General features: G+C 53.6%; 3 protein-coding genes across 3 annotated transcripts; all 3 read right to left on the bottom strand.

Annotated features, from left to right (window-relative positions):
- Window positions 1-4,181: 4,181 nt before the first annotated feature.
- LOC112886441 (ethylene-responsive transcription factor ERF061) lies at window positions 4,182-5,461 on the bottom strand. The gene has a single exon (XM_025952344.1). It carries the CDS (start codon window positions 5,353-5,355, stop codon window positions 4,510-4,512), a length of 846 nt encoding a protein of 281 aa, XP_025808129.1. The 5' UTR covers window positions 5,356-5,461; the 3' UTR covers window positions 4,182-4,509.
- An 8,297-nt stretch (window positions 5,462-13,758) lies between these two features.
- Window positions 13,759-16,574, bottom strand: LOC112886509 (protein phosphatase 2C 51-like). Its single transcript, XM_025952426.1, has 3 exons — window positions 15,622-16,574; window positions 14,403-14,508; window positions 13,759-14,315 (listed from the first exon to the last, which is right to left on the bottom strand). Exons 1-3 carry the CDS (start codon window positions 16,366-16,368, stop codon window positions 13,996-13,998), a joined length of 1,173 nt encoding a protein of 390 aa, XP_025808211.1. The 5' UTR covers window positions 16,369-16,574; the 3' UTR covers window positions 13,759-13,995.
- Window positions 16,575-24,547: 7,973 nt separating this feature from the next.
- Window positions 24,548-27,144, bottom strand: LOC112886508 (pentatricopeptide repeat-containing protein At3g51320-like). The gene is made up of 2 exons (XM_025952425.1): window positions 25,908-27,144; window positions 24,548-25,811 (listed from the first exon to the last, which is right to left on the bottom strand). The coding sequence occupies exons 1-2, from the start codon at window positions 26,974-26,976 to the stop codon at window positions 25,222-25,224; spliced, it is 1,659 nt and encodes a 552-aa protein (XP_025808210.1). The 5' UTR covers window positions 26,977-27,144; the 3' UTR covers window positions 24,548-25,221.
- Window positions 27,145-27,304: the final 160 nt, after the last annotated feature.

Raw genomic sequence — 27,304 nt, 5'->3', positions numbered from 1 at the left:
TACGCCGACGGGATAGGACTAGGGGGGAGGACCAAGAGAGCGCGAGGTCCGGGATAGGCGGGGTAGATACTCCTTATTCGGTGGACTTTTTATATTTAAACTATTTTTGTATGATACTATTTTTTTTAAATTGGTTGATGTATCGTAGTATCGTAATATTTGGATTCTACGTTGCAAAACGTTATCGTTTAACCATCGTCGTACGAGTTTTAGATACCGTAATCTTCTTTGTAAAATTGAATTAAAATTTTATATGTATACAAAAGAGTATGGCGAATAAATATTGTATTTGAAAATAGTCTGAATTTCAAATAGTTTGTAAATCATAAATTCCAACAAAAAATAACAAAAAAAAAATAAGCAGTGAACATCCCGCCCACTGGCCGGGCGGGATGCCACCCGCCCTCTGACCGGGCGGGATTTCTACTCAGGGACCTCTTCGCGAATAAGAAACTTTCTTATTCGCGAAGAGGCCCTCGGGAGGGGCCTGCAAATATTTTTGGAACATCCCGCCCGCTGGCTGGGCGGGATGTCCCCGGCCCCACCCCTCCCGCCCGATCACCGGGCGGGAGGCACCCTTTTTCGAATTGTTCTACGCCAGCACCCCTTTTTGAATTTTAATTTTTTAAACCCTTTTTAAAAAAAAAACTCGGGGGGGGGGGGGGGGTGGGGGGAGTGGAAGCTAACCGGGCCCAAATTTTGCTTAAACCCCCGAACATGAGATGATGTGAATGTCCTTCCCCTCCTAAAAGGAGGATACTGCAGAAGGATAAATTTTATCCGCGATGTGGATGCTAGCAGATATGGAGTGGTGGCAGCAGGAAGGAGATGCGGAGCGGCATGTCCAGATATCGTCCAGCATCACGCCCAACTGCGGTAACTACCTTCCATAATTGTGGTAGATGAGAAACATGCTACTGTCACTCACCATCTAAGCAAGCAACTTGCTAAATGTGTAAGAGATGTTTCTCACGTTGATACGATCGAGAAGAGGCATTTCCACTACCATATCTAGCCATTTAATAGCAGCTCGTCAAATGTCCTATTCGAGACGCGTCCAGTTCTGCGTTTTCCAGGGTGGAAATTGATGAGCTCGTCATCTAGGAGATTTGCTGCTAAATCTGGCGTGATCTGGCTCGATATAACGAGCTACAGGTAATTGCCAGAATACGAAAATGGCGGTGGAACGGGGCGAGGAGCAGCAGCGGCCGCCGGCGCTCTCGCCGTGGGACTGCGGGAGCCCGCTGTACGACGCCTTCGAGCTCGCGTCCGTGTACCGCGTCCTCGACACCCACCTCATGGCGCTGCCGTACGCGCGGCGGGCGTCCCCACCACGCGCGCGGGGCACGGGCGACGTGGCGGCCCTGGCGGAGCGCGCCGCGGTGGCCGTGGCGAAGACGAAGGGGCGGGGACGGCGTCGGCGGACGGTGGCGAAGGCCGCGAGGGTTTCCGGCAAAGCCGTGCTGCACTCCATCTTCAGGTCCGTCGCCACCTGCGGCGGACGGAGGCTGTGAGGAGGAAACCGATGGCGCGTCGTGATCGCGCGTGCTGCCTGCAACAGCCCGCGCAGCATAGGAGAGGACGCTCGTGTCGCGCTCCCGGGGGCAGACGGCGTTGCGCGATTGGACGAGCGAACTGCACGAAATGGATTGATTTGGATCGAGATGGTTGGAGGAACCTGTTAGAAATTGCTTGATTTGTTAGCGGGCCGTGCAGCTCAGAGAAAAGAAAAGGGTAGTACTGTCAGTCTAGATGTTAGATTTCCATTGCCATCAGTTCCTTTTCTTGCTCCCATTTCAGAACCCTATCGCTTTCTTCTCGCTCTCTGTACAGTTCGTGCGATTATTGGTGAAAAGACAGTGACCCCTCTGCTGGTACGGCCGTGCAGGTCCGTTTCTCAAACACAGTTGAGCCGTGCAGTCCAGGTAGGTCAGTCTGTCTGATATGAAACGCTGTGAGTTTCAGGGTCACTGTTCTTGAAACTGAGCGTTGGGAACAAAGCCCCCCGAGTCGAGCCCCGACCCTCGCGCAACCGATCTAGGGGATTGATTACGGGAAAACAATGGTCTCACCATCGCTCGACTGAACATGGAGGCGCTCGTCGATCCGGCGATCTACGCACTTCAAGTCCTTTGTTGCTCTATTTAGCCTTCCATTGAGTAGTTTCTTCAGACTTCCAGAAGAGGTCAGAAAATGAGATAGCTGTATCAAACCAAACGAACCTGATTGTGCTACTGCTTAACTTGTCTGCCTTGCAAAACCAAGTGCAGGTACAGATGGATGTGCAAACGGGTGGATGGATGTGAACTTCGACGATAGAAGCGGCTCCGCTCCTCACGTGCTCCGGTCTCCAGTTGAGTGGCCACCGAGTAGCTGACATAGTGACATGCACCAGTTCTTCGTCTGCGGTGATAAGCTAACTTCACCATTTCATACTCTAGCCAGTTGGTGCTTCATCCGACGGGGCCTGACGGCGATACGAAACCAGCCCGCCAATTCGAATCACTCGTGATGTCCAAAGTGGCTGTCACAACTTGCGAGGTGTTCCTGAATCCTGAATCCGAAAACACAAGTCAGCCAGAGCAGCGCACTTCTGAATGACAGACGACTGACGTCGTGAGATTGGCAAATGCCATGTGCATTTCAGGGAGCAGAAATGGATCACATCGATCTCAACAGCCATGGAACGGGCGATCCATCCATCCGCCCGCCGCCTCCACCGATGATGCTAGTTTCTGTACATTTCAGACATCCGTTCAGCAGAACAGTCTAGGCTTCAGATTTCAGACAAAATCCCACGTAACGATGAACAATGGAGGACATGCACCAGTTCTTCCTCTGCATGAACAAACCTGGCACTGCGGTTTCTTGGTTAGAACTCCTCACGTTGCTGTTTCTGCTTGTTTTTTTTCTTATTTTCTTTTTTTTAGAAATAGGAAAATCCTAGCCTTGAACATTCACAGGTGAATGTCTACGACTGATAAAAAAAAAGCAGCACACAGACTGCCGAGCAAACATGCAACCAAGTTTCAGAACAGAACTTAAACTGACTGATGACTAAAACAATGTTTCAGACCCTTCCCTCCTGTCAGACTACCGAACACAGTCCTTCTAATCTTCTCCGAAAGTTCCAGCCGTTCTTGCGAAGACTTCCAGCATCACACTCTCCATTCTTTCTTTTTTTATGTGCGTTTGCACCGCCAGCAAATGATAGAACCGCCCCGTGAGCCTAATTTCACGTTTTGGTTCCTCTTTCCACCGGTGACGATTGAGCTTTAAACTTTACATGATTACGCCGAGATTTGATCTCCAAGAAAGTTATGGATTTTTTGGCGTGTTAACATCAGACAGTTTGCGATGCCCACAGGGCGCCATAGCTGATGCTTCACGCGCCGCCGGTCATACGCGTCTACACAACGAGATCACCAAATTCGAGGGAGTCAACCTCTGTGCCCCAAACGCCTTTGGAAATCAGAACTAGCGTAGCGTTCTGATTCCTGAACTTCTGAAACGCTCGAGGTCTCGACTCCCGAGGCTAATGGCTAAGCCTGCAAACCCTCGACCGGCACCGATTCTTCACCGCCGGCAGGAGCGAGAGCGTGGGACGGAGCTTTCAGTTAGGATTACGTTGTTGTTGCAGCTGCTAGCTGCTGCTATTGTCCAAACATTCGGACGACGGCTGTACCGGCCAGGGGGGAGGAGTTTCGACACAGCCGTGGAGCCCAGTTCAACCAACCACTGTTCCGGCCACATGCCTACCACCGGGGGAGAACGTTGCACATGACGCGGCCAGTAATCTCCATGGACCACTGCTGCGAGGTATCTTTCAGGAAATCAAACGAAATGAACAGGCTCTATCAGGATATCGAGCTGTGGGACGGACGCATGCGGAAAATCTTCTTCCTCTGTTTTCCCGGCCCATGCTCGGCTCTGGCCCTCAGCTCCTCTGCTCTGGACGCGCTTCTTCAGGATTCAGCTCGACACAGGGCGCACTGTGCAGTGCAGCAGCACTGCAGACACGCTTCTGAAGTCTGGACCATGGCCGCACGGAGGGGGGATCATAGTTCTCGCACAGTCGCACCAACACCCCTTAGCATGATGTGCTATAGCGAAAGTGTGACCAAAGACAAGCAGAACAAGTGGAACAAGAAACAGAGGAGATTAATGCTACGAGTTGAAGATTGAAGAACACCGGAATGGAATAATGCTTATGCAGAGCTATAAATTCATCAATTAGTTCTTACAACTCGTCGATCGATGCGAAAACACACGGCAAGTCGGGGTATTCAGTCACTAATCACGGCTAGGACGCCCAATTTTCCTGGGCATTTTATTTCCTCACAGTATCCTCCTTCTGCTAGTACTTGGTTATACGCTCATAAATCGAAAAGAACAGCACCTAAATTGCAAGGTCTACGAGCTCACACGCTGCAACCATCGGCCATGCCCAAGGGACCTTGATGTTGTTTAGGTCCTGGTTCCGTTCCTCACCTCCATGCAGTTAGCCAGCTAGAAGTTAAGCATCTCCCAGATCAGCTCCGGGTCGAACGATGGCAGCCGCTCCAGCGGGCAGTCGCCGTCGGCGGAGGCCGCGCTCACGGACAGCACCCCGTCCGGCGACCCGTACGGCGTCGTCGACGTCGTCGTCGTCTCGGACGTCGTTGCGGCTCCCTCCGAGACGACCGGGCGCGCGGGCGTTGCGGTGGCAGGTTTGGCGCCCTCGGAGCGGGCGCTCTCCTTGCCCTCCTCGCGCTGCTTGCGGGCGCGCGCGCGCTTGCGCGCCAGGCGGGCGCGGATGGCCTGGATCTTGGCGTCGACGGCGGCGCGGAGCTGGCGCAGGTGCTCGGGGCAGTCTTGCCCGTCCATCACGCCGGGGAAGTTGAGGCGCGCGTACTCGCCGCGGAGCTTGAAGGCGGCGCGGTCGTACGCGTGTGCGGCGGTCTCGGGGGAGTCGTAGGTGCCGAGCCAGACGCGCACCCGGTTCTGCGGCAGCCGGATTTCGGCCACCCACTTCCCCCACTGCCGCTGCCGCACGCCGCGGTACAGTTTCTGCCGCAGCATGGCCGCCGCCGCCGCCGCGTCGTCGGGCGGCGCCTGGAAGCTCGCGGCGGACGAGGAGGACGAGGACGAGCAGGCTGCGGCATGCGGCTGCGACGCGGCGAAGTGGCGGAGGAGCTCGCACTGGCGGTAGTAGACGCTGGAGCCGAGCGGCGGGATGGTGACCGGCGGCGGGAGGTGGGAGAAGACCGTGTCGAGGGCGCTCGTGCCCGGGGAGGAGAGCAGCAGCGAGGAGACGGCCGAGCGAACCTCGCCGGGGAAGCTGGCCGGGGACAGCGTGCGGAGGCTGCCGTCCATGGGCTCCGGCGTTGTGGGGGCGAGGCGGAGGTGTAATTGCGGGAGGCTGTTACGGCCGAGGCGGGAAGGGCATTCTGGGGATGCACGACTGGTGACTAGTGTTCGTTCTGCACGGGCTGTTGGAGGACAAGGTGCGCGCCAAGTGGCTTATATAGGCGAGGAATCCAACCGCGGTTTTACCGTTATACCCCTGGAGTATGTGAACTAGAGACTTGTCATCGCAACAGTAGCGGAAGCCAAGCCCAGGTGGTTTGCTTTGCAAATTGCAGCACAAGTCAACTCCTCAGCATGTTTACACTTATCGTCCCAACTACATGAGGCTCGAGCTGCTATAATTCGTGGCCAATAGACCATCCATCCTGATCGAGTATCAAGGTGGAGTGCAACAAATTTGACTCAGTTCATCCTAGTGTCAATGTCAAATTGTCAATGCGCAACAATAATATTCATGCTGAAAACCAACGTAGCCTTCTCTTAGGTCAAAGATAATATAAAATATTAAGGGTTTCAAAGAAATTAAAGCAACTAGTGATAGGCTCAAAACTAACATCTTCTGTCACTGATCCAGTTGAAAAGCGGCTAAGTACGTTACCCTACATCTTCTCCTAATATATTTGCAGTCAGTATTAGTTAACTAGGACGGAAGGAGGCTAACCGGCTAAGGTTGGTTACACATCGAGATCGGTATCAGCAAAGAGCCTCAGAATAAGAACAAGCATAACACTTCATATTATGAGCAATAAACAGCGCTGTTTTCCTTCTTTTCTTCTTTTTTTTTCTTTTCTAGATACTGCACATAAATAAACGTGGTGCATTTTGTGCATCACTGTGACTCGTGCTGAAGGGCAGTTTCGGGAGTGGGCCTTCTCGGTGGGTGGAGCAGGGGACACGTGGCGACTGGTCAGCGGATGGGACGTGGGGGCTGAGGCGCGTCAAAAGGTCGGAACAGAAGATGAGGAGAGGGGAGCCGTGAAGGCCCCAAAAGCAAACTTTTGGCACTTATGAGGATTGGTTCGCTGACAGCGGCCTTTCGGGCGCCACGTTTCCGGTCCTCGTCGCGGCCGGCGGTGCAGAGCCGTGGCCGTCGCCCCGTCGGCGTCGCTGGAGCCCGTCCACCGTGAGCCGCGGACACGACGGCCCGTCCCTCGCCGGCCGCCGCTGCAGAATTCTCACCGGCCTGGGAACCGGTGAGCTCATGGGTGATGGACATGGACGCGACGGACCGGGGAAAGAAAGAAAGAAAACCAGGCCTTGTTTAGATTGCAAAAAATTTGCAATAGTGACACTGTAGCATTTTCGTTTGTATTTGACAAATTTTATCCAATCATGGACTAATTAGGCTCAAAAGATTCGTCTCGTGATGTACAATTAAACTGTGCAATTAGTTATTTTTTTACATATATTTACTGCTCCATGCATGTGTCTCAAAATTGATGTGATGGAGAGAGAGTGTAAAAATTATAACATTTGGGGTGCATCTAAACAGGCCCCCAATCTGGAGCTCAACTTGCAGCTGCTGACGAGTCCAGGTGTGCCGTACCGCCATTGCAGAAACAACGGCAGGGTGAAGGTGAAAATGGTGCGGCTGTAACGAGCATTTTTGACATGTTTTTTGCTTGCGTAGCCTCGATGGTTGCTCGCAGGGGCGTAACTCGGTAAAGTTTGCAGCAATAAGATTGTCGAGCAATTAAATTGTTGTTATGGGAGAAGGTGTTGAGTGCAAGACTGATGCTGCTGGCATCGCGTACCATGGCGGCACGGTCCATTGGTCCCGGTGGGAGGATTGGATTGAAGGAAGGTTGATGATGAAGCCAGGCAACTCGAAAGTGCTCTTTTGTCATGTAGGGGGACGGGGGACGGGATCGTTCACACGCTTAACTCGCTCACGTCCCTTTCGTGGTCAAACGCCATTCTTATGCCCCGAGGCCAAAACCAAAAGGGACTGCTTCGAGCAGCACTGCAGCAGCATGGTACTCGCAGGACACGTAGTTGCGTTCTAGAAAGCGGGTTTTAATGGCATGATTGAGTGCCTCTTTTTTTTTTCCTTTTGCCGTTAGCACAATCGAGTAGTATTTGCTTTCATTTAAACAAAAGGCTATAATACCTGTTCCCATTTTAAGATGTGAACAGTAGCACATGCTATTAAAAAATACCCTTGTCAAAAACCTGAAGAAATGGAAGGGAGAAAAACGAGCATGATTGACAGCCAATCATCCATGCGGTATGTACACGTCGCTGCGGCGAGGAAAATGCTTGCCAGCCAGCTCGGATGGATCAGTCGCCAGGAATGAAATTGAATGGTTACGTGCCAAGTCAAAGGGAGGCGCCATGGCAGGGACCAGGCCTGTCTGTGCGCGCGCGAGCGTATCTGCGGTGCCCCCACAGAGGGCCATGAAACGACTTGATGATACAGCGTAACAGCAGGCTCCCGACCGACCTCGACCTACCCCCGATGGCATCATCTGGAGAAGGTCCCAGACGCCGGTCACGTCGTTCGGTGTCTTGAGGCCCGCGGATGACCGGGCGTGCATGGATCCCGAGCGCCTGATTGATCGCGGAGCCATGTTTCAAGTTGTTCACACGATCTGCTCTAATGCTTTCTGCCTCTGCTGCCCTTGCATTTTTTTTTTCTGAAGTAATGATAGGGTTCATCAGCAGATCAGCCTTGACCTGTAGTATCTTCAGATTTCTGAGAGTTTTTCAGGATGCATTGTTCTGAAATTCTCGTCGCCAAAGTACAGGGTGCGCGCTGAACCTGAACTCTGAACTGTGCGCATTTCTCCTTAGTTTGGCTGTTCTGTAAGCTGCAATTCCACACACGATCACCTAGGGCCTGTTTAGATGCACCCCAAATGTTATAATTTTTACACTCTCTCTCCATCACATCAATTTTGTGACACATGCATGGAGCAGTAAATGTATGTAAAAAAATAACTAATTGCACAGTTTAATTGTACATCACGAGACGAATCTTTTGAGCCTAATTAGTCCATGATTAGATAAAGTTTGTCAAATACAAACGAAAGTGCTACAGTGTCACTATTGCAAATTTTTTACAATCTAAACAAGGCCCTAGTGCTGATCCTACTAGCTCTGAAGAAAGAACTGCCACAGTACTGGCGTCCTGCTGCCCAGTGTGGTACAGGCGTACAGCCGGTACCAGTGACAGTACAGACTACAGAGGCAAGGCAACAAAAGTATGGTCAGTCCTGACGCGTCCCTCTCGGATAAAGAAGATTCGGATCGGTACCCTCGTCGAACGGTAGGACAGCCAGAACTCCTTCCAACTCCAATCCAAGCAACGAAACGCGAAAAGCCAGCAAGCAAACGAGAGCAGGCCCCTCGCCGGCGCCGCCCCCACCGGGGGCACGGTTTCTTGTTGACGGCCGGGAGCCAAAAGGCGCGCAGTGAATGCAGTGAGCTGGTCGCGAGCCCCCGGCCAGCTCTGGCGTCGCGTTCAGATGGGGAACCTGGCGGCCGGCATTGAAGCGCAAAAGGCGAGGGCGAGAGCAACGGCAGCAGGGTGGCATCGCATCCGGCCGCGCGTGAGGGTGAGGGAGAAGGAAGGCTGCCGAGCGTGGAAGTCAATGGCTCGTGGCCGTGTCGGGCAGGAGCCCAGGAAAAGGAGGGGGGCGGGCTCCGGGCTCAGGCGCTGCCGCCGGCCACGAACTCCTCCTTTTCCTTCATGTGATGCCGCGGCGGCCAGGCTTTCCGTCTCCGCCTTTTCGGTCTGGCCCCTCGGCGATCACACGTCGCTGTAGCTACAGCAACCCTGTCTAGAATTCTTTGACCTCCTACCTTGCTACTCGCAGTCTGATGTGCGATCCAGCCGGGCGGATTAATTGGTTCGGCCTGCTTAATTGCGGTGTTTTCCGGATTAAATTCCTCTTTTTGTTCGTACAAAAACAGGTTGATTTGTTGTTGTTCGATTCTAGCTTCCGTACTGAACTTTTTTGCATGAATTAGATGGGCAATCGCGTGCTTGCTATGGTTTTTATGCGCCCTTTTTTTCGAACATACGATACGGCCAGGCCATGGTCGCCAGTGGCCACGCGTGGATTACGGGCTCTGCGTTCGCCCTGTGTCCTAGGCTGGATGCCACACGTAACTGCAGCGTGACCGGAGAATCGCCATGGCTGACTGGCTCGGAACAAAATTTCTCCCAACTTTTGAAAAGCCATATTCCTTTCTGGACTTGTGGCCCGTGCGGGCCTGCAGGTTGTTGCACGATGAACCGAGAAGACTTCGAAGTCTTATAAACTGCCACGATTCTCGTTCAGAATTCAGATCAGCTTCGACGACTTTGATCCATGTCCATGCGCACAAACACCCTGACAGGCAGCGGATCGAGCGAGAGTCTCTGACGCGCGCCGTCAGCTCTCCATGGACACTACACGCAGCGCCTCAACGACCCCTGTGCGACGATAAGCGCCGGACCCACACTGCAGGGCCACCGGGGAGCAGAGCAGCCGAGCCGGCCCAGCACAGCGCTCGCGGACTAGCGGTTCGCAGCAGGAACCGGGCGGTCAGAGGCGCGCGTGGGCGAGAGCGACGCGGCGGCCCCGACGAGCATACGTGTCCGCGGCCGGTTGGGTCCGCGTGCCGCCCACGGCCGCCCGCGCGGCGCGCGCGGTGCCGGTGCGCCATCCATCGCAGTTCGCAGGCGAACGCGGGGGGCCGTTTCGGCGCCGGGATGGACGAAGCGGTCGCACATGCCGGTCGCCGTCGCGTCGCGCTCGGCGCCGGATGCAGCCAAACGAACGCTTTTCCGGACGCCCCGGGGGGGCGGGGGGGGGGGGGGGGGGGGGGGGGCGGGCTCCCCGACGCAGACCACCGCTCTCCGCCTGCTCTCCCTCCCCAACACCCGTACGAGCAACCCGATCCATCCGGACGGCGCGTTCCGCTCTGGCTTTGCTTGCTTGCGTAACGTCTCGCTCTCGAGCCGCATTAAACACCGCCTTTCACCCCCGGTCGCCAAGGCCGCGCCCCGGCGCCCGCGACGCCGATCGCGACGGAGCACAGGTGTCCGGCGCGCGGCCGCGCGGGCGGTGTCCCGGCGAGTAAAAAACAAAAGCAGACGAGCGCGCTCGACGCGACGCCGCGACGGTGAGAGGTGTCCATCTCGGCCGGGCGTTGTGGTCAAACCCGGAGAAAAACTTGGCCCCCGCCCCCGCCCCCGCCGCCCGCCGCTTGGCTGCTGCGCGCGCTCTCCCCGGGCGTCCCGTGCGCTGCGCTCCGCTGCTCCGAGCACCATTACCGCGGGCAGTTCGTCGAGATGGGGATCGATCGATAGCTGACTGACTGACTGACTGACTGACTGATTGATCCAGCCCCGCCACGCCCGTGATGTGTGTAACCAGCGGCAGAGCCGTGGCGCGGCTCGAGCTCAATGATTGAGCTGTGGATGTTATCCGAGGGTGTTTGACTTTGCACACGTAGCACGGTGCAGGGGAGGCGAGAGCGGTTGGGACAACACTCCCTTTCGGACCAAAGTCTTGGGCTGGTATTAATTGACCCGGTGGCAGGCGCGACCTGCTGGCAGGGGAATCAAGCGCCCATTGGCATCTCATCCGCCGATCTGCGTCGCTCGGAGGTGGCACTTGGCAGCGGCGGACGCGGTGACGTGCGCGGCTCAACCTCAGGGTCCCGAACCAAACAGGGGTGTTAACCCAGGGGAACGCACGGAACGGATCAATTTCGGCAGAGGCGAACAGTGCCGGGGGATTGCCATCCCTTGCTTGTTTGTCCGAGGAATTCACCGTGACGGATGTACTGTACTGTACAAGCAGGGTGTCGCCGGTACTATACAAGCAGGAGGGTGTCCGAGGAATTCATCCAGGAACTGTGCTGCGTAGAGGCAGGCCGTTGCCAGAGGTCGCTTGCTTGCAGCAACGGTTGGAGACTTGGAGCTAGGCTACTGAGCTCGGTTTCGTGAAGAAACTTGGGAAGCTGGACAGTGGACACTGCACCTGCACAGTGTGGAGAGTAAATGAGCGTGCTACGTGGAGGCTACGCTTGTAAGGTGGGTGGGCCCATCCACGGAATCTTGAGCCTGCTTGATTGGATTCTAAAATGCTAAAATGTGGACATACTAATTTTACTAAAATCTTGGCAAGTTTAGAATAACACTTGGTTAGATTGGCTGTTTATTAACATTCGACCAAACAAGTGCCAAAATTTGTATATGGATTTGTCCACATTTTAGTATACCAATATTTTAGAAGCGAATGAATCAAAGCCTGCCAGGAGGTGAGGCCAAATCCAGATTAGCGCGGCCGGCCATGTTCCCCGGATCGTCGACCACGGGCACGGACGTGGCGGGCTTTTCTTTCGTTCTCTCCTTTTTCTCAGAAACTGATGGCCCGGGCTTCCTTCTCGTCTCTATGTTTGCGCGCGATTTGAGCTGCTGCCATGTCTTGGTCTCCTCTCTCCTACTGTGTGTGTGTGCATCCACAGCGTTCAGGCAGGACCGCAGGAGCATCCAAGCTGGAACACCAAGCCAGCGCTGTTTCCTGCTTTGTCTGGAGCTGCAGTATTCAAGCATCGCCTCTAAATGGGGCCCACCGAACGGAACTGCTCGTACCTCTCTGGCTTCTACCCAGGCTCGCTGATTGTGATTCAGTAATTCACCGAGCGTCGATGCATGTAGAAGCCTCGGTGCCTGATTTTCTGAATCGAACACTGGCTGCTGCAAATGCCAAACCTGGATGCTCGGAAGGGAATACGACGTTTTGGTATATTCGTCGACCCATCGATGGAAAACCAACGCGTGGCTGCTCTAACAACTCAAAGATGATGATCTTTCCTTCTAAGAAAACCCACAGAAAGTGGGCTGCATACTGTTGTTTTTTCGTGAGGATGATGATGGTAAGCGGGCTGTGCACAAGCTTGGCGTCATTTAACTCGGACCACTATTTTCCGAAAATAAAAGGGAATTCTGTCCACTAACCAAAATGGACTGGGCTCAGAATGCAACTCCTTCCTCTTATGGCCCATGTGCACCTTCTTTATTTTTGCATGTAGCGAGTGCTCCACAGTCCATGCACTTGGATCATGCTACAGCTTGTGGGTGTAGCTCTTCAATTCAGTCGCAGAGATTTGGCGTAATCTTCTGTTGCTACACCAGAGGAAGAGGAACTAAATAGGAGTAAGTTTACTAAAAAACTATTGTCATTGCTACCGGATGTAGTAGTTACCTCCTTCCTCAAACAACAAAGCACAGCAAGAGGAGACTTCATCATCAAGATGAGCATATCTCTAATTCGTAAATCGATAGAATCACATAATGCATGCTAGAATATACATAGAAAATATAGATATATGTTTTACATTTTCTAGATTTTACGATTCATGCGATATAGATGATTTTAGCATTAAAAATTATTGATAGGTAAAATAAATTCAGAAAAGTATGAGCACTTGTGTTGGGTCAAGGACTTAATCTCAGTGGACAGATTCCACTATAGGGACCTTAACAGCCCACTGACAGCGATGATCTCAAGATCCCCCGGTCGAGTATTTTGGAGGTGACGATGAAGGTAGGCTGCATGCATACATCTTAAGAAAAAAAACAGTGACTCGTACATCTTAAGAAGGCGCCAAATATGGTACTGTATACTCTTACGTCGTGTTTTTTTGATTTTATAAATGATGTGGTATTTGCTGTTTTGTTATATGAAAAGAGTGATTTGATCTCACTAAGCCGTAATGTTACATTCATGGCCCCGTCCCTGACCTCGACCCTAAAACCTAGACACCGAGATTTGTTGAACCTTAAGGTCTATACGCTTCAATAGATCTATGCTGCCATTGTTGGAGCCCTCGCCAAATTTTTTTTTTATAAGGGCCCTCGCCATATTTGAAGAGAGAGCTGCCGTTGCGGACAAAATCGAAGGGCAGATCGTAGCCGTCATTGAAAACGTCAATTTTCTTTTTTCAGGGCAGGGATTGCACCATTCATCGGCAAAGGCACAATCAGAAACCATGTACGTAGGAAAGACAGTCGCCTGCGGCCTGCCCAACAGTAGAATCACAACCCAAACTACCACAACGCCACCTTTCAAAAAGCAGTCCCAAGCAAAGTTAGGTAGACTACCAACTGCCAAACGTCCAAGAAGCAAAAAAAAAAGAAGGGGGATTGAAGAAACAAAAAGAACCAGTACCCTACAGCAACACAAAGCAGGAAACCACTCTGAACACCTGGCGCAAGCGCAAACAAGGTTCTCGCTCTCTCTTTTGAGCAAAGTCTTCTTGACCCTGAAGATAACCTGTTAGCCTGGGCCAAGTGTACTGATGGTCCCAAGCTGTCTGAATTTCGAGTGCTGCTAAACCCAGATTGGTATCAACTACTCCTAAATCGCGAGAAAGGAGCATTACCACATAATCATAGTGTGAGGGAACCAATGCAAGAGAATGTAATAAATTTGCATATAGCTATGATTAGGACACCGAGAGCCTCAAAACACCCACCACCACTCATCCTATGTACACCCTGCATCACCATGCTGTCCAATTCAAACCCCCTGATCACAGCCGAGAGACCCTCCTTCCCCGGCTCCTCAGCACGCTCAAATATCTTAAAATTGTCATCATCTACACGCTACAGCTACATGCTCTCAGCCTCATCAGTAAATTAACCCATCAGGCCGCACCGCCGCCGCTCCTCTTCAGTCGCTGCAGCTCGACCACGACGACGCTGATGTTGTCCTTGCTGCCGCGGGACATGGCCAGCTCCGCCAGCAGGGCCGCGGCGTCTGCGGCGGTGCGCCCGGCGACGGACTCGGGGAACATGGAGGCCGCCCGCCCGCTGAGGCAGTTCCGGGCGATCTTGCACGCCACCTCGTTGGACACCACGTCCCAGAGCCCGTCGCTGGCCAATATGAGGAACTCGTCCTGGTCCGTGCGCTCCACCACCGTCACCTCCGGCTCCGCACTCACGTACGGCTTCAGGTAGTAGTCACCTGAAATATGCATCGAAGCACAAAGGCGTTCAGGGGACTCCTGATTAGCAAGTGGTAAGAAAACTGGAAGGAGAGGTGTGTTCTTACCAATGGACCTAGAAGTTGCAAGCACTCCCAGGACACGATACCCGTTCCAATTGATGACTCTGCCACCGGCCGCTTCCACCCTCTGCAACTCATCCGGCCGATCTGGCTGCGTAGTCGGAACAAAGCATCCATTAGATCACTCGTCCTGCTCACTGCTCATGGCTTAAACCATGCCTAAATGCATGGCCCGTGCAGATCTTGTTTTTTATTTGCGTGCTACAGATCCAAACACAAAGTAATCTCGATACAACGAAATTTAAACACCCAAATCAGATCAAGTCAATCCTCGCGCTAAAAGAGTAGCATAATCTAGCCCATCTATTCCACCACCAAAACTTAGCTACAAAAACAAATCCTTTCGGTAGTGCACGAAGGACGAGCACTTTCTTCGCCAAATCCATCTAACCACGTCCATGGAGTCACGTCTGGGACACGTTACCAGAAGAGGATACATACATTTGGAAGCGTTTCTACATTGCAAACTTGTATTCCTATGTAGGCTGCAGCCTTGGGCGTATGTGCGCACCAGGTGGAGTAGCCACTGGTTGGCACCCACTGCTCAAATCAAGCATGTACCAGAACAGCACCGACCACCGGGCCAGATCCTACAGCCCTGCGAGATGGAGCATTCCTAAACAGAGAGAACGTTTTCCGTGGGGGCAAGGTGCTTGGACCTAACACACAACTCATGGTCATGGACGAACAGCAGTGCCGCACCAGGCTACCCCAGCCCGCTTTCTTCCCCGGGAGAGATCACCTACGGCTACGTGGCCTCCCTCAACGAAATGCCGCTGCGCGCTCCGCCCCAGCCCCCACCAATCGCAACCACCCTCGGGGCGGCAGGGCGCTAGGGAATTCACCACGGCCCATCCCATTCCGGAGCGGAGTGACACTGACCGGCACCAGCCCGGCCGGCCAGCTTTGGCACCACCCAACCAGGAGCAGACGAGACGAGATCGTCGCCTTCCCGTGCTCGTGCCGTGCAGGAACATTCTGGAGGCTAAACTAGTGCGCTAAACCTGTACCGCCAGCGATTAGAAAATCAGATCTGATCCTCCTCAGGCGCAGATCGTCTCGTTGTTTAAACGATAATCCGGGGTATTAAAGTCGTTGAGTACCATCTGGCCATCTGGGAGCGTCATTAGCCGTGTTAATTTATGCATTTGGCCAGCGTCGGGAGGGGGGATTTGGGTCGGGGGTGTGCACCCGCGCAACGTACCTTGTGATCAGTGGAGAGTGGCACCGCGATGCCGCCGCGGGAGAGCACGGCGCGGGAGTCGCCGCAGTTGGCGACGACGATGCGGTGCTGCCCCACCACGGCCACCACGGCGGTGGAGCCCACGGTGCGGTAGGGCGGGTCCGCGTCGGCGTCCGCGGTCAGCTTGGGCGGGGGCGCGAGGTCGCGGGTGACCTCGCCGTCCACCCGGGCGAAGCTGGCCACCATCGCCTCCTTCCAGCGCGCGTCGCTCCTAGCGCCGCGGCGCAGGCCCACCTCCTCGGCGAGCACGACGTGGAGCCGCTCCCGGCACGCCTCCGCCACCCGCGCCCCGCCGTGGCCGTCGTACACCGCAAAGAAGTCCTGCTCCCCGTCCGAGCCACCGCCCTTGGCCCCCGCGTCAGGCGAGGCCAGGAACGAGAGCGCGACGGAGAAGGCGTCCTCCATCTCCCTCCGGCGGCCGATCACCGACACCGCCCCGTGCGACAGGCACGCCGGCAAGCCCGCCCCGTGGTCCGCCTCCACCGACGAGTCGGACGACGACCTGTCCGACCCCGGCCGGACCTTCTTCGCCGACACGCCCTCCTCCGCCGCAGCAGCGGTCCGCCCGAGCCTCCGGAGCTCTAGGCGGCGTCGCCGCCGCCGCGCAGATACCGCTGCTCCGGCGCCCTTCCCGTCCACGTCCCCATCCCCGCCCACCACAGCCTTGCACACGGGGCCCTCACAACTGGCGGCGCTGGTCTCCCTCATGAGTCCGTCTCCGTCCCGCCTCTCGCGAAAAAGCAATGGAGAAGGAAGCAAACGAGGCCGGCGAGGAGGGCGAGAGGCGGGGTTTAATACGGCGAGGCCGAGGAAGGAGAAGCGCGGCGCACCGTCGGATCCCGCACGGGCGGCGGGGCGCGCCCCAGCGCCGCGGGCGGCCCGTGAGGACGTGGACGGGCGAGATCGCCGGGGGCGCGTGGCGTGTGCGCGCCCGATGCGCTGCGGACGCCGGGAAGGAAAATATCCTGCGCCCGGTCATGGACCACGGCGCCCCGGCGCGCTGCTCTCGGAACGGGACCGGGCGGGGCCGCGCGGGCAGCGACCCGCGGCGTTGGTGGGGCGGGCGCACGGGAGGTTCCGAGCGGTTGGACCACCCTGGTCACGCGTGGGTCCCCCTGTGGGGGCGGCGAGGGGGCTACGTGGAGGGCGAGGGGGGTGCGGCCGGAGAGGGTGTGGGGGCACGTCGCGCGAATTGACTGTGCGCGGCCGGGGACAAATGTTGGGGCCACAGGCTTTTCCGTGCAAGAAAGCAGATTCTACGGCCCAAGCAAGCGCTCCGTCCGCTCCAAACAACGTCGTCCTTCCTTCTTGACTCGAAACCGATCGAACGGTCGGACGAAGAGCAGCCCGTAACGCTGATCACTCTTCTATCTACACGTAGCAGCAGCAGCATTCCATCGGGCTCGCGCTCGGAAACCGTTGCGACATTTCCCGTGTAACAGCAGGAGGTCGTCGCTGGCAGCTTAGCAGAGGTAGCTCATGTCGCTGCCGCCGGTTTTCGAAATGCTGCGGCCGCCACCCGCCCGCATGCCTGCGCCCGGCTCGAAAGCTCAAGCTCACTGCTCACGCATGGGGAAGAAATCCTCCCTCTTGTCGCCGCCTGCTGCGTCGTCCTTCCTTCCACACGGTTGGCGGTTCTACGGACGACATAGGAGGAGTGTCACGAGCAGTTGCCATGCGCCCATGCATGCCTTGATGTGCCCAGAAGCATGTCCGTATTTGGTAGTTTCTTCGCTGTTCGGGTGCACGTACGTACGCCCAGCCATTTGATAATTTCGTCGGCGCTGCAGTCTCCAGCCGACGTGTCGCCACGTGGGCTCGAGGATAAGAATAGTGCTATATATACAAATGCATACGTGCAGAGATATAGATGCTCCCGTAATTTAAAAGTCGCCAGCGTGGAGACGCAAGTTGCCCGTGCAATTACCTATGTTCATCTCGCCTTGTGCGTTAGTGCGTAAGCGCGCCTTGCCTAGCTAGCGTGACGAACGCGTCGTGTGGTGAAGTTATACATATATATATATATATATATATATATATATATATATATACAAGTTTAGAAGTGCCGCTACTACACGTGTGCTAGCTAGTAGTGGTGTGATACTGTGCTCGGTGCACATGCATACTTTTTTTTTTCGAGAAAAGAAAAACACGAACCGAACAGGAAAGCCGTCGTTGCATTAAAAATTAGAAGTAGCTCAAAAGGGGTAGATCAACGAAGCGACGATAAAATCCAACCAAGTGATCATAACCGCAAATATTCCAAATAATGCTCCGAGTGTACTATATATACGTACTATATTGAATACTCCTACCTGCGAGTGGTATAAACCATACGGTGCGTAGCGTATTATACAGTGGTACTGCATCATGTCGACCTCTGCATGCTACTATATACGTGTGATGTGTCCTACGGAAAGACACCTACATACCCTCGACAGCAAAATTACAGAGCTGCCCTCGGGTACCTCTAGCGGTGGTGTACGTGTACGTATCATTTGACGCGCGACCAGACCGGCCAGCCGCAGCCCGGAAAAGGAGCTCAGCGTCCGTGATGGCGATCGAAGACACGTACCTACGTGTTCGCGCACCACGAGCCAGCGCTCGATTTTACCACCGCACTGCATCTGCATTCCCTGCGTGTCGCCGCCTGCCTGGTCGATTTTACCACGTACGGAGCATGCCGATCAGCTGATCCATGGGCATGTCGACCGAGCAGCTAGCTAGCTAGCTAGCCCGCGGCCAGGTTCAGCGCACGTCAGCTGTCACCGCGCTGCACGCGCGCGGCCGGGCTCTCACGGCACGCCGAAAAGGCGAGCGCGGGGATCGTGCAGCCGCTGGTATTTGAACGGCCGTAGCTGCCGGTGAAAGCGTGCCGTGTCGTGCACCTACGGGCCAGAGCGTGCAGGAGCAAGGTGCGCACCGTATGCCTAGCTCCAGTTCCGACACGTCGCAAGTGGCATGCACAAGGATAATAAATGCTTCCTCCGTTTTTTAAAAAATTGCAAGTCTCATGTTCCGAGAAGTGAAACAGTTTAAAATTTAATCAGATTTATATAAATAATTACTGATATTTATATCTCCAAATAAATTCAGTATAAAAGTATATTACATGATTAATCTAATAATATTTATTTTATAATATAAATATTAATACTATTTTGATAAATTTGATTAAATTTAGAACTATTTGCTTTCTTGATATGCGAAAGTTGTATTTTTTTAGACGGGGAGTACGTCCATATTCCTGCCTGCCAATACATGCGCCGGCCGCATATTGTGAGCGATTGAATGCCCAGCCGACTTGCTGCGATGATAGATGATGGTCGGGAGAAAAGGCGGGTTTCGGCCACCGCGTGCTCGTCGGCACAGTGATCCGCTGCTGAATGTCGCCGACGGCAGAGAGCGAGCGCTGTTCACTGAACCTCTGGGACGTAACGTCAGGTAGCGTGCACATGGCATAATCGAGGAAAATACTTTGGAGAATGATGATAATAATAATAATAATAAATGATTGTTTGGATCCACATACTAACTTTTTAGTCCGGATCCGGATTACATTGGACGTTTAAATACGAGCTAACCGTAAAACTAATTGTATAAATGGAGACTAATTTAAGAGATGAATTTAATAAGCCCTAATTAATCTATCATTAGTATATATTTACTGTAACTTAATATTATCAAATTATGAACTAATTAGATTTAATGGATTCGTCTTCCGAATTAGGATGTATTATGTAATGTATTTTTATAAGTAGCGTATATTTAGTACGATGCGAAACATTCGATGAACTTGGATGTGACGGGACTGACGTGAGAAAACAAACACCCCGTAGATATGAAAAGGATCGAGAATGACGTACACAGGCTACCGGCAGGAGCGGCCCGGTGCCTGAGCGGTGGTGGGTGGGAACTGAATCTCGCATGGCTTTTCCTCCTGATCTTTTCCGGGCTCGACAGCGACGGCGCGAGGCGCACACAGCCGCGTGGGGATGCCGCGGCGCGCAGCAGCCTGCGGCGCGGCGCCCCCGGGGGGACTGCGTGTGCGTGAGAGAGATGCGTGTGGGGCCCCGCGTGGGCACGTACGTGGCGGGGTGGACCCGTCCCGCCTCGGCCGTCTCGTCGCTGCGAAAGGCGCCACCGGGACGTGGCACGCAGCAACAGCGAAAGGCCCGCTCGGGAGTCGGGAGCCAGCGTCCGGCTTCGCCGGGCGAGCCACCAGCACCAGCAAAGCGAGCGATTCTTCCGGCTCCCGGCCAGGCCGGCGCCCACGTCGTGTCACGCGCGCACTCATGAGTCATGACCCGTGCCTCGCCTCTCGAATCGACCGAGGAGCCCTAGCGAGTTGTTTTCGACTCGTAGGACGTTCGGGAGCGGCGGGTATGGTAGTTTTGAGAGACAGAGACCCATCCGTGGAGCAGCTGATCACAGCACGCCGGCCGGTAGGAGCAGGAGCACGGCAGCGCAGGTGCAGTGATTGCTGCCGCTGCGAGCTGCATCGTTCTCTGACGCCGCCGACGGAGGCTTCGGATCGGAGTTCGATCACGCGCGCGCCGTGGCGGCTGCAGACGCAGTACGTGCAGTGAGGTGGTTCCGGAACAGGAGCAAGCAACTAGCACATGTCCCGATCAGGGGGGCCTCTTTGTTCAACAGACCGGCGTGTTCGTGCATCCTCCTCCTGGGCGCAGCGTAACGGCCACGTGCTCGGCGTTTCCATGGATGGCGTAGGAGAGAGCTGGATCGCCATGCATTTTGCTCCTGTAGCATGGCGTGATGCGACGCCGCTTCCTCCGCCGGAAAGTCTCTCCGAGAAAGAAATTTAACTTGCTTCACGCACAGCCGTGCGCGCGACGCCGTCCGCGTTCGAGTCCGCGGCCGCGCTGAGCCTGCAGGACGCCCGGTCGCTCTCCGATCCGGCCCAAGTAGCAGCCGCAGCGCGACACACAACACCCACAGCGCACAAGGCTCCGAGATGCATCCTGGAGCTCGATAGTTCACGTGCAGCGCAGCGTGCCCCCGCCCCCCGCCCACACCTCTGCCTCGCGGCCCGGCACGTCACCGGCGGCGCCTCAAGGCGGCGGCGGGTGCGTCCAAGCAGCCATCGACTGCCACGCAGCCTGGGCGCCCGGCAGCGCACCACGCCAACCCCCGTGCTGTGCCGTGGCACGGGCGCGCAGCCAACAAGCCCGGCGGCGGAAGGCCGCCATGACTAGGGCGATGTACCGATCGGTGACCGATCCACCGATCGATTCCGTAGGGCGGCACGGCACGGCGGGCGCCCCGCGCCCCAGCGATCCGGCGTTTCAGCATTTGCGCGGAATCCTTGCGAGCGTGTCGTGCTGCCACCGGAGACGAATCCTCTGCCTGTCCGGGGGTATTCGCTGGTGTCGTTTTCAGAAGAAGCGAGGGGAATTCAGACGCACCGGTTCTTCCAATCCAGTAGCGAAAGAATTCGCTGTCTCTGACCGACCATTCGGACTACTACCCATGCCAGGATACCGCTATGTGCGCCCACTAGGCGGCTGGATCATCGATTAAAAGACGATTCCAAAATGTTCAGCACACTAGCTTGTCCCACATGGAACTACACCTGAGAGTCCGAGACCATCCGTACTCAGAGAAAAAGCAACATCATTAAGCAAGGCAACCATGCACCACCGTCGGTCGCTTGCATGTATGCATCCATCAGCTCACCGGGACAACGGCGTCTCAAACACCTCACCGTATCCTACCAGGTTCCGGCCGGTACCCGAAGCGATGCGCACAAGCCAGGTGCGCCGGCTCTGAATGATCCGCTGCCTCCCCAGTCCCTTCGTTCCATCCTTCTCACAAGCAGGAAGCATATCCTGGGCACCTGGCGCGCCCTCCAGCAAGCTTCTTTCCAGGATCTGCGAAGCACAAAACACTCCACATTTTAAAAAAAGGTGAATTCATCAAAAACTTATAGGGCGACCCATACCAGGGGTCTTCCAAGGTTCCCATTGTGCATGCTCTCGGGATTCAGTTCCCCCTGAGTCAGTAAAATAGGGAAATTTGAGAGACGCTTTTACAGAAGATCAATTTTACTGACTTCTGTAACTATTGAGTGCGTTAAAGTGGAACTGACTATAATCTGGAATCTGAATTACTAGGATTGAAGCAGGCTGTTAGGGTCATGTACACCGTTCATCCTGTGAGCATTGCGAAATGTCTAGGAGGGCAGGGAAGAAATGGAATTGCTGCCCTAACTGTTAAGTAATTATCCAGATGCGGAAAATATAAATTCTGTACCCACTAATTTAGGGAAAATATTAAGTTCTAAAACCATCAGAACTTACTTTGTTGGACCACAATGTACAACAGCATAAATTCCACGGAAATGGACATCTCAGGCAGATATGATCTTCAGTATCAGTACTTCATGATCAAGGCCATCACTGAGGGAAAACAGCATGTCAGTTGTAGAAATATAACAATGTATGTAAAGTTTATGCGAATAAAGTACCTGTATGTACTCCTTGATCAAATTATTGAACAACAGCAATTTATGCAATTCTTCATATAGTTACAAGTGAATTCCTGCTTTTTCAGACTTTATCTCTCTGTTCTGTCAACAAACCTTTGTATTGCTGAACACTAACCCTTTCTTTGCCAATCATGGAAATGGAACGTTTTACCCTAAGTTGTAAGTACTAAAAAAATATGATAACATGTGTCACTGAATTTTTCCAAAACCTGTTGTCTGGAGCGGTAACTTTGCGGAACCATCTAGACATTTAGTGAATGTTAAAGATGATCAAGAATCTGAGCACAAATATGTCTTACCATGCTTCACTAAACTGACTCAACAGGCCTCATGCTATCAATACATTTGCACCATAAGTCACTGACAATCATCACTTCAATAAACTACGCCTTCTATATATTTACAAGTAGATCTGGCCTTTATAGCTCTATCCTGTCAAGTGAATTGCTGACACTGAATATCCTTTCTATGCTAATCAAGTTCTCGCAAATTCGATAAGCTGTACAACTGCATTTGACCAAAACCTGTTGTCAGGAGTGCTACTTTGCAGACCTATCTGAACATTAAGTGAATTACTAGGCGGATAAGCGTGCTATGCTGCACCGCCCGTAGTTATATTGTTCACAGATCATGGAAAAGAGCAGTAGATAGAAATAAGAAGTGGAATACATGTCACATCTAATTTATATGGAGAACAGGAAGTGATAAGATCAAAATAACAAAGTTTGTTGCTGAGGAGTACAAAGATTTTTTAGTTTGAAATTAAAATATCTGGAACATAAAATTTATTTCAGGATTACAGCAATAGTTACACAACAAAAGAGGTGGTAGTTACATAGTAAGTGGTTGAGCTATTTCCTTTCTTATGCATAGTATTCAGCCATCTACCTTGAACTGGAACTCTCTAGCTGCCTTCTTGGCTATCTGGTTACCTTTGCCCCCCTGCTCAAGCTGAAAGGATGTGAGAATATGCCATACTGCACACTTCTCATCAACAACACTATGGCAGGCCCTGGAGAAGAGGCCCCTCTCCAACAATGTGAGCTCCCTGCTCAGCTGTACTACTCTGCTCATGGCATGCAACATATCTGTGTAAACATAAGGCATAAAGGGAGACCAACAGGGGCAAGAATTCACATGGATGCATATATATTGCAGAAAGGGTATAGCCAATATAACTGACGCAGCATAACACATAGGACGCATCAGGAACCAGTTAGGCCAGAACGAATTCATCGTTTTATCCCCTATCAGGAAGGGGGGGTAGGGGGGCGGCGGGGCAGAGCAGAGATAATGAATGACATAATTGAGAAGATCTGAAGTTGGATTGAATGAAGGAAACACACGGAATTCGACCAAATCCAATTCTGATGAAATGAAATCAAGATAAAGGATCTTAAGAAGCGGAGTGGCCAACTTGTGTCAAAGAGGAGGGGGCATAAAATCAATGTGGTACGGTTGTGTGAAGCAAGCGTTCCAGGAATCGTAACACAACGGAGCGGTAGAATTTATCCATCCATCATCCATCAACCAGCGCAAAGTTTCTGGTCCACATGAGAAAATGGAAGCATCACAAACCCTGCGTGATGGCTGCCTAGGCCTGACTAAACAAGACAAAACCAAACCCCTAAACCCAGGATGAAATGAGTAGGCTTAAAACTATATGAAATCACGGGCACTTGCATTGTATTGTCGCTCTGCAGGGGTTGGTAGCCACATCAGAAGCTAAACCCCTCCCTCCATGACATGACACAACGAGACGAAATGAAGGAAGCCCCACACAAGCAGGCCCGCAGCACAGCACAGATTGCAATCCGATCAATTAGCTAATTCTGCTTGAAGGCGGACCAAAACAAAAAACGAAGCAAAACAGGGCAGGCGCGATGCACTTGCACCCGCTGCAGTAACAAGAAGGAAACCACCATAGCACCACAGCCCGCGCCGCGTGTGGAGATTGAAGCAAGCAAGCAGGGTGAAAGGCAAAGCAGAGGGAGCATTACCGGCACAGCACTGGGTCTTCTCGGAGAGCTGAGCGGTGTAGACTGTAGACGAGCACCTTGCACGAGGGCGAAGTCGCCACTGCTGTGCTGCTCATGGCGGAGCCAGAGCAAGAATTGCCCCTCCACTCGCTGACGACACCCACCAGCGCAGTGCTCTGTCTTGCGAGGAGGGAGGCGGGCCGGGCCCCACAAGTATAGCTGCAGGCGTGCCCACACATCAGCACTGTTGGATGACTTTCTTGTTATCAGATCATAGCCGTCCATTCTGTCCTGTGGGTCCAGCTCGCCTTTTCTGCCTGGCGCAATGTCTCCTCCAATGTTCCTGCTCGCACAAGCACAGCACAGGAGAATGGACCACTCGCACCCTTTCACCCCAGAATTATTTTCAAAACAAAATTATCAGTCAATTATTTGACTTGTCCAACAGTGTAACACATATAAGATGAATCAGTGTGTCTAATTATTCATTCTCTACCCTTTCTCTTTTTTCCTACAACCACCAATGGCTCAAATTGGCATTCATCAGGCCTACACCACATAACAGTACTAAGCTCCCGCTGCAAAATTGTCAAAAGACTGAATCTCTACAAGCCAATGGCAATGAGGCAAAAACAAAAGGCAGAAAAAAAACGTAGCTGTACCATCCCTTCATCACCACAGGCAACTAGATGTTTAACCAATAAGGTTATGACCACCCATCCTGCCCTGTTTCCTCCAATCTTAGCACACCCAGCTTGTGGTTTCGTTGGTCCACTTGCAGTTAGTCGACATCTCAATAGTCAAGACCTCATTCTTCTCAAGACCAAGAGGGCTCCCTTCCATGACAGCATGCTTGCTTTGCAGGTCAGTCACACAAGCACACAAGTTTGCCCATGTTTCAGCATGTGTAAATTGCCACCCCAAATGTTTCTCTTCTGTAGCAACATACTCACAAGTGGCTTTGCACAAAGAGTTACATCTGAAGATACACTTCTTCAAATTGTCTCGCTTAGCTCCGTGAAGCTGCTCATTCAAAACTATGCAGGTCCAATATGATCCGTCGGTGCATCTGTACTATTCTATTCCAGATTCACTTTGCTCATTCCATCTGCAATCTATTCTCAGCCTTGATGCCAACTCATCTAGGACAGCATACATCTCCTGACTCCCAGGTTGCCTCTCCCTAACTCTGTATTCATGGACAATCTCATTTAAGTTTGAGAGCCGATGTCCAGGGCTGAACCTCTCGTCTCTTGCCTTCATGATAGCCTTCACCCTGTGAGTGTCTTCCCATCTTCCCGCAGCGGCGTAGACACTGCAAAGCAGTGCATAGTGAGCATTGTTGCTTGGTTCCAGCTCGATCAACCTGAGGGCAATCCGTTCCCCAGTTGCCCACTCCCCCCGGAACCGGCACAGCCCAAGTAGGCCACCCAATGCCCGGGACTTAAGATCCTCCGGCACACTCCGTAAGAGGCCCTCGGCTTCTTCTGGAAGCCCAACCTTTCCATACAGATTGGCCATGCACCAATAGTGAGCAAATGTCGGTTTGAGGTTGTACATGGTCCTCATCTGCTCAAAATATGCCTTCCCATCATCCAAGAGACCTAAACGGGCACAGGCGCAGAGAACACCAATGAAAGTGATCCCATCTGGTTGCACATTCCCTGACAAGACAGTTCAGGTGTGAGAAAAATAAAAAAAAATGCAAATGTAGCAGTATTTTGCTGTCTGTAGAAGAAATGTTGGAAATCTGAACCCACCTGGCCCGATCATCTCATGGAACAGCTTGATCCCATCATAAGGCTCTCCGTAAACACAATGCCCGATGATCATTGCATTCCAGCATACCAGGTTCCTCATGCTGAGCCGATCAAACACCTTCCTTGCGGCCAAGACCCTCCGGCACTTGGCATACATATCAACCAATGTGGTCCAAACCAACAGGTTATCATCCTCAAAACGGCGCAAGAACGCGCAATGCACCTCCCTCCCAGCCCACAACCACCCCAACCTGGCGCACGCTGTGGCTGCCCCTACCATTGTTGTTGCTGTACCCCTCACCCCTACCTCAGCCATCCATCTGACCACCTCCAGCGCTTGCTCCGGCCGCTTCACCTTCACGTACCCATTAACCATGATGTTCCAAGACACCACATTTCTCATGAGCATTCCATCGAACAGCTGGCGCGCGACATCAATGCCACCAGGTGCAGCAGTATATGCTGTCATCATGGTGTTCAAGGACGCGATGTCCCTGAACGGCATTTCGTCGAATAGGTGGCGGGCGGATGGGAGACGCCCGGCAGCTGCGTAGAAGTGGAGGAGTGCGTTGGCGGCGTGGGGCGGCGGCGAGAAGAGGAGGCCGCGGCGGAGGACCTGCGCGTGGAGGGCGAGCGCAGAGGGGAGGTGGACACGCGGGGACGCGGATGCGGCGGCGGAGAGGAGAGGCGGGAAGGAGAAGCGGTCGGGGAAGAGGGGGTGGTGCGAGCGGAGGAGGGCCGCGAAGAGGGAGAAGAGCGCGGAGAAGGGGATGCGTGGGGCGAGGACGCGGAGGGCGGCGTCGATTGAGAATAGCGGGAGCGGAGGGGGCAGGTGGTGGAGAAGGAGCCTGAGGAGGTGAGCAGGCGGCGAGGCCGCGGAGCAGGCGGAGGCGGTGAGGAGGAGGCCGGCGGGGACGGGGTGGCCAAGGAGGAGGCCGCGGCGGAGGAGGAAGGCGTGGGTGCGGAGGACGGCGTCGTGGGTGCGGAGACCGCTGCGGAGGAATCCGTGGAGGTCGTCGACGTGGGTGGCGGCGGCGGCGGAATGGGGGGAGGTGGAGGCGGCCGCCATCAGGGGAGGCAACGGGGCGGCGGCGCCATGGGGTTTTAGGCGTCCGCTCAGGGCTCCGTGTCGCTGGGCGGTGGCCCCCAGTTGCAGGCTGGGTTCTCAATTCTGGTGGATCTTGCCACCACTCGCTGGCTCGCTGTTGTGTTACACTTGCCTTTTGAGATCTAATCGAAGCGTGGAATAAACTTACAATTAGGGATCTTAATTTTTTTAAAGCAAAATGGCAGTAGCTCTGCCTTTCACTTAAGGTAGAAAAGAGAATTTAAGCACAACAAAACATCACAGCCCAAAGTCTTGGCCTGGGCTCTCCCCCCACACGGTCACAAGCTCA

Source organism: Panicum hallii, chromosome 3 (genome assembly GCF_002211085.1).
Source record: "Panicum hallii strain FIL2 chromosome 3, PHallii_v3.1, whole genome shotgun sequence".
NCBI lineage: Eukaryota > Viridiplantae > Streptophyta > Magnoliopsida > Poales > Poaceae > Panicum > Panicum hallii.
Note: the sequence above shows the minus strand (reverse complement) of the source record. Positions and strands in the feature narration are given on the sequence as shown.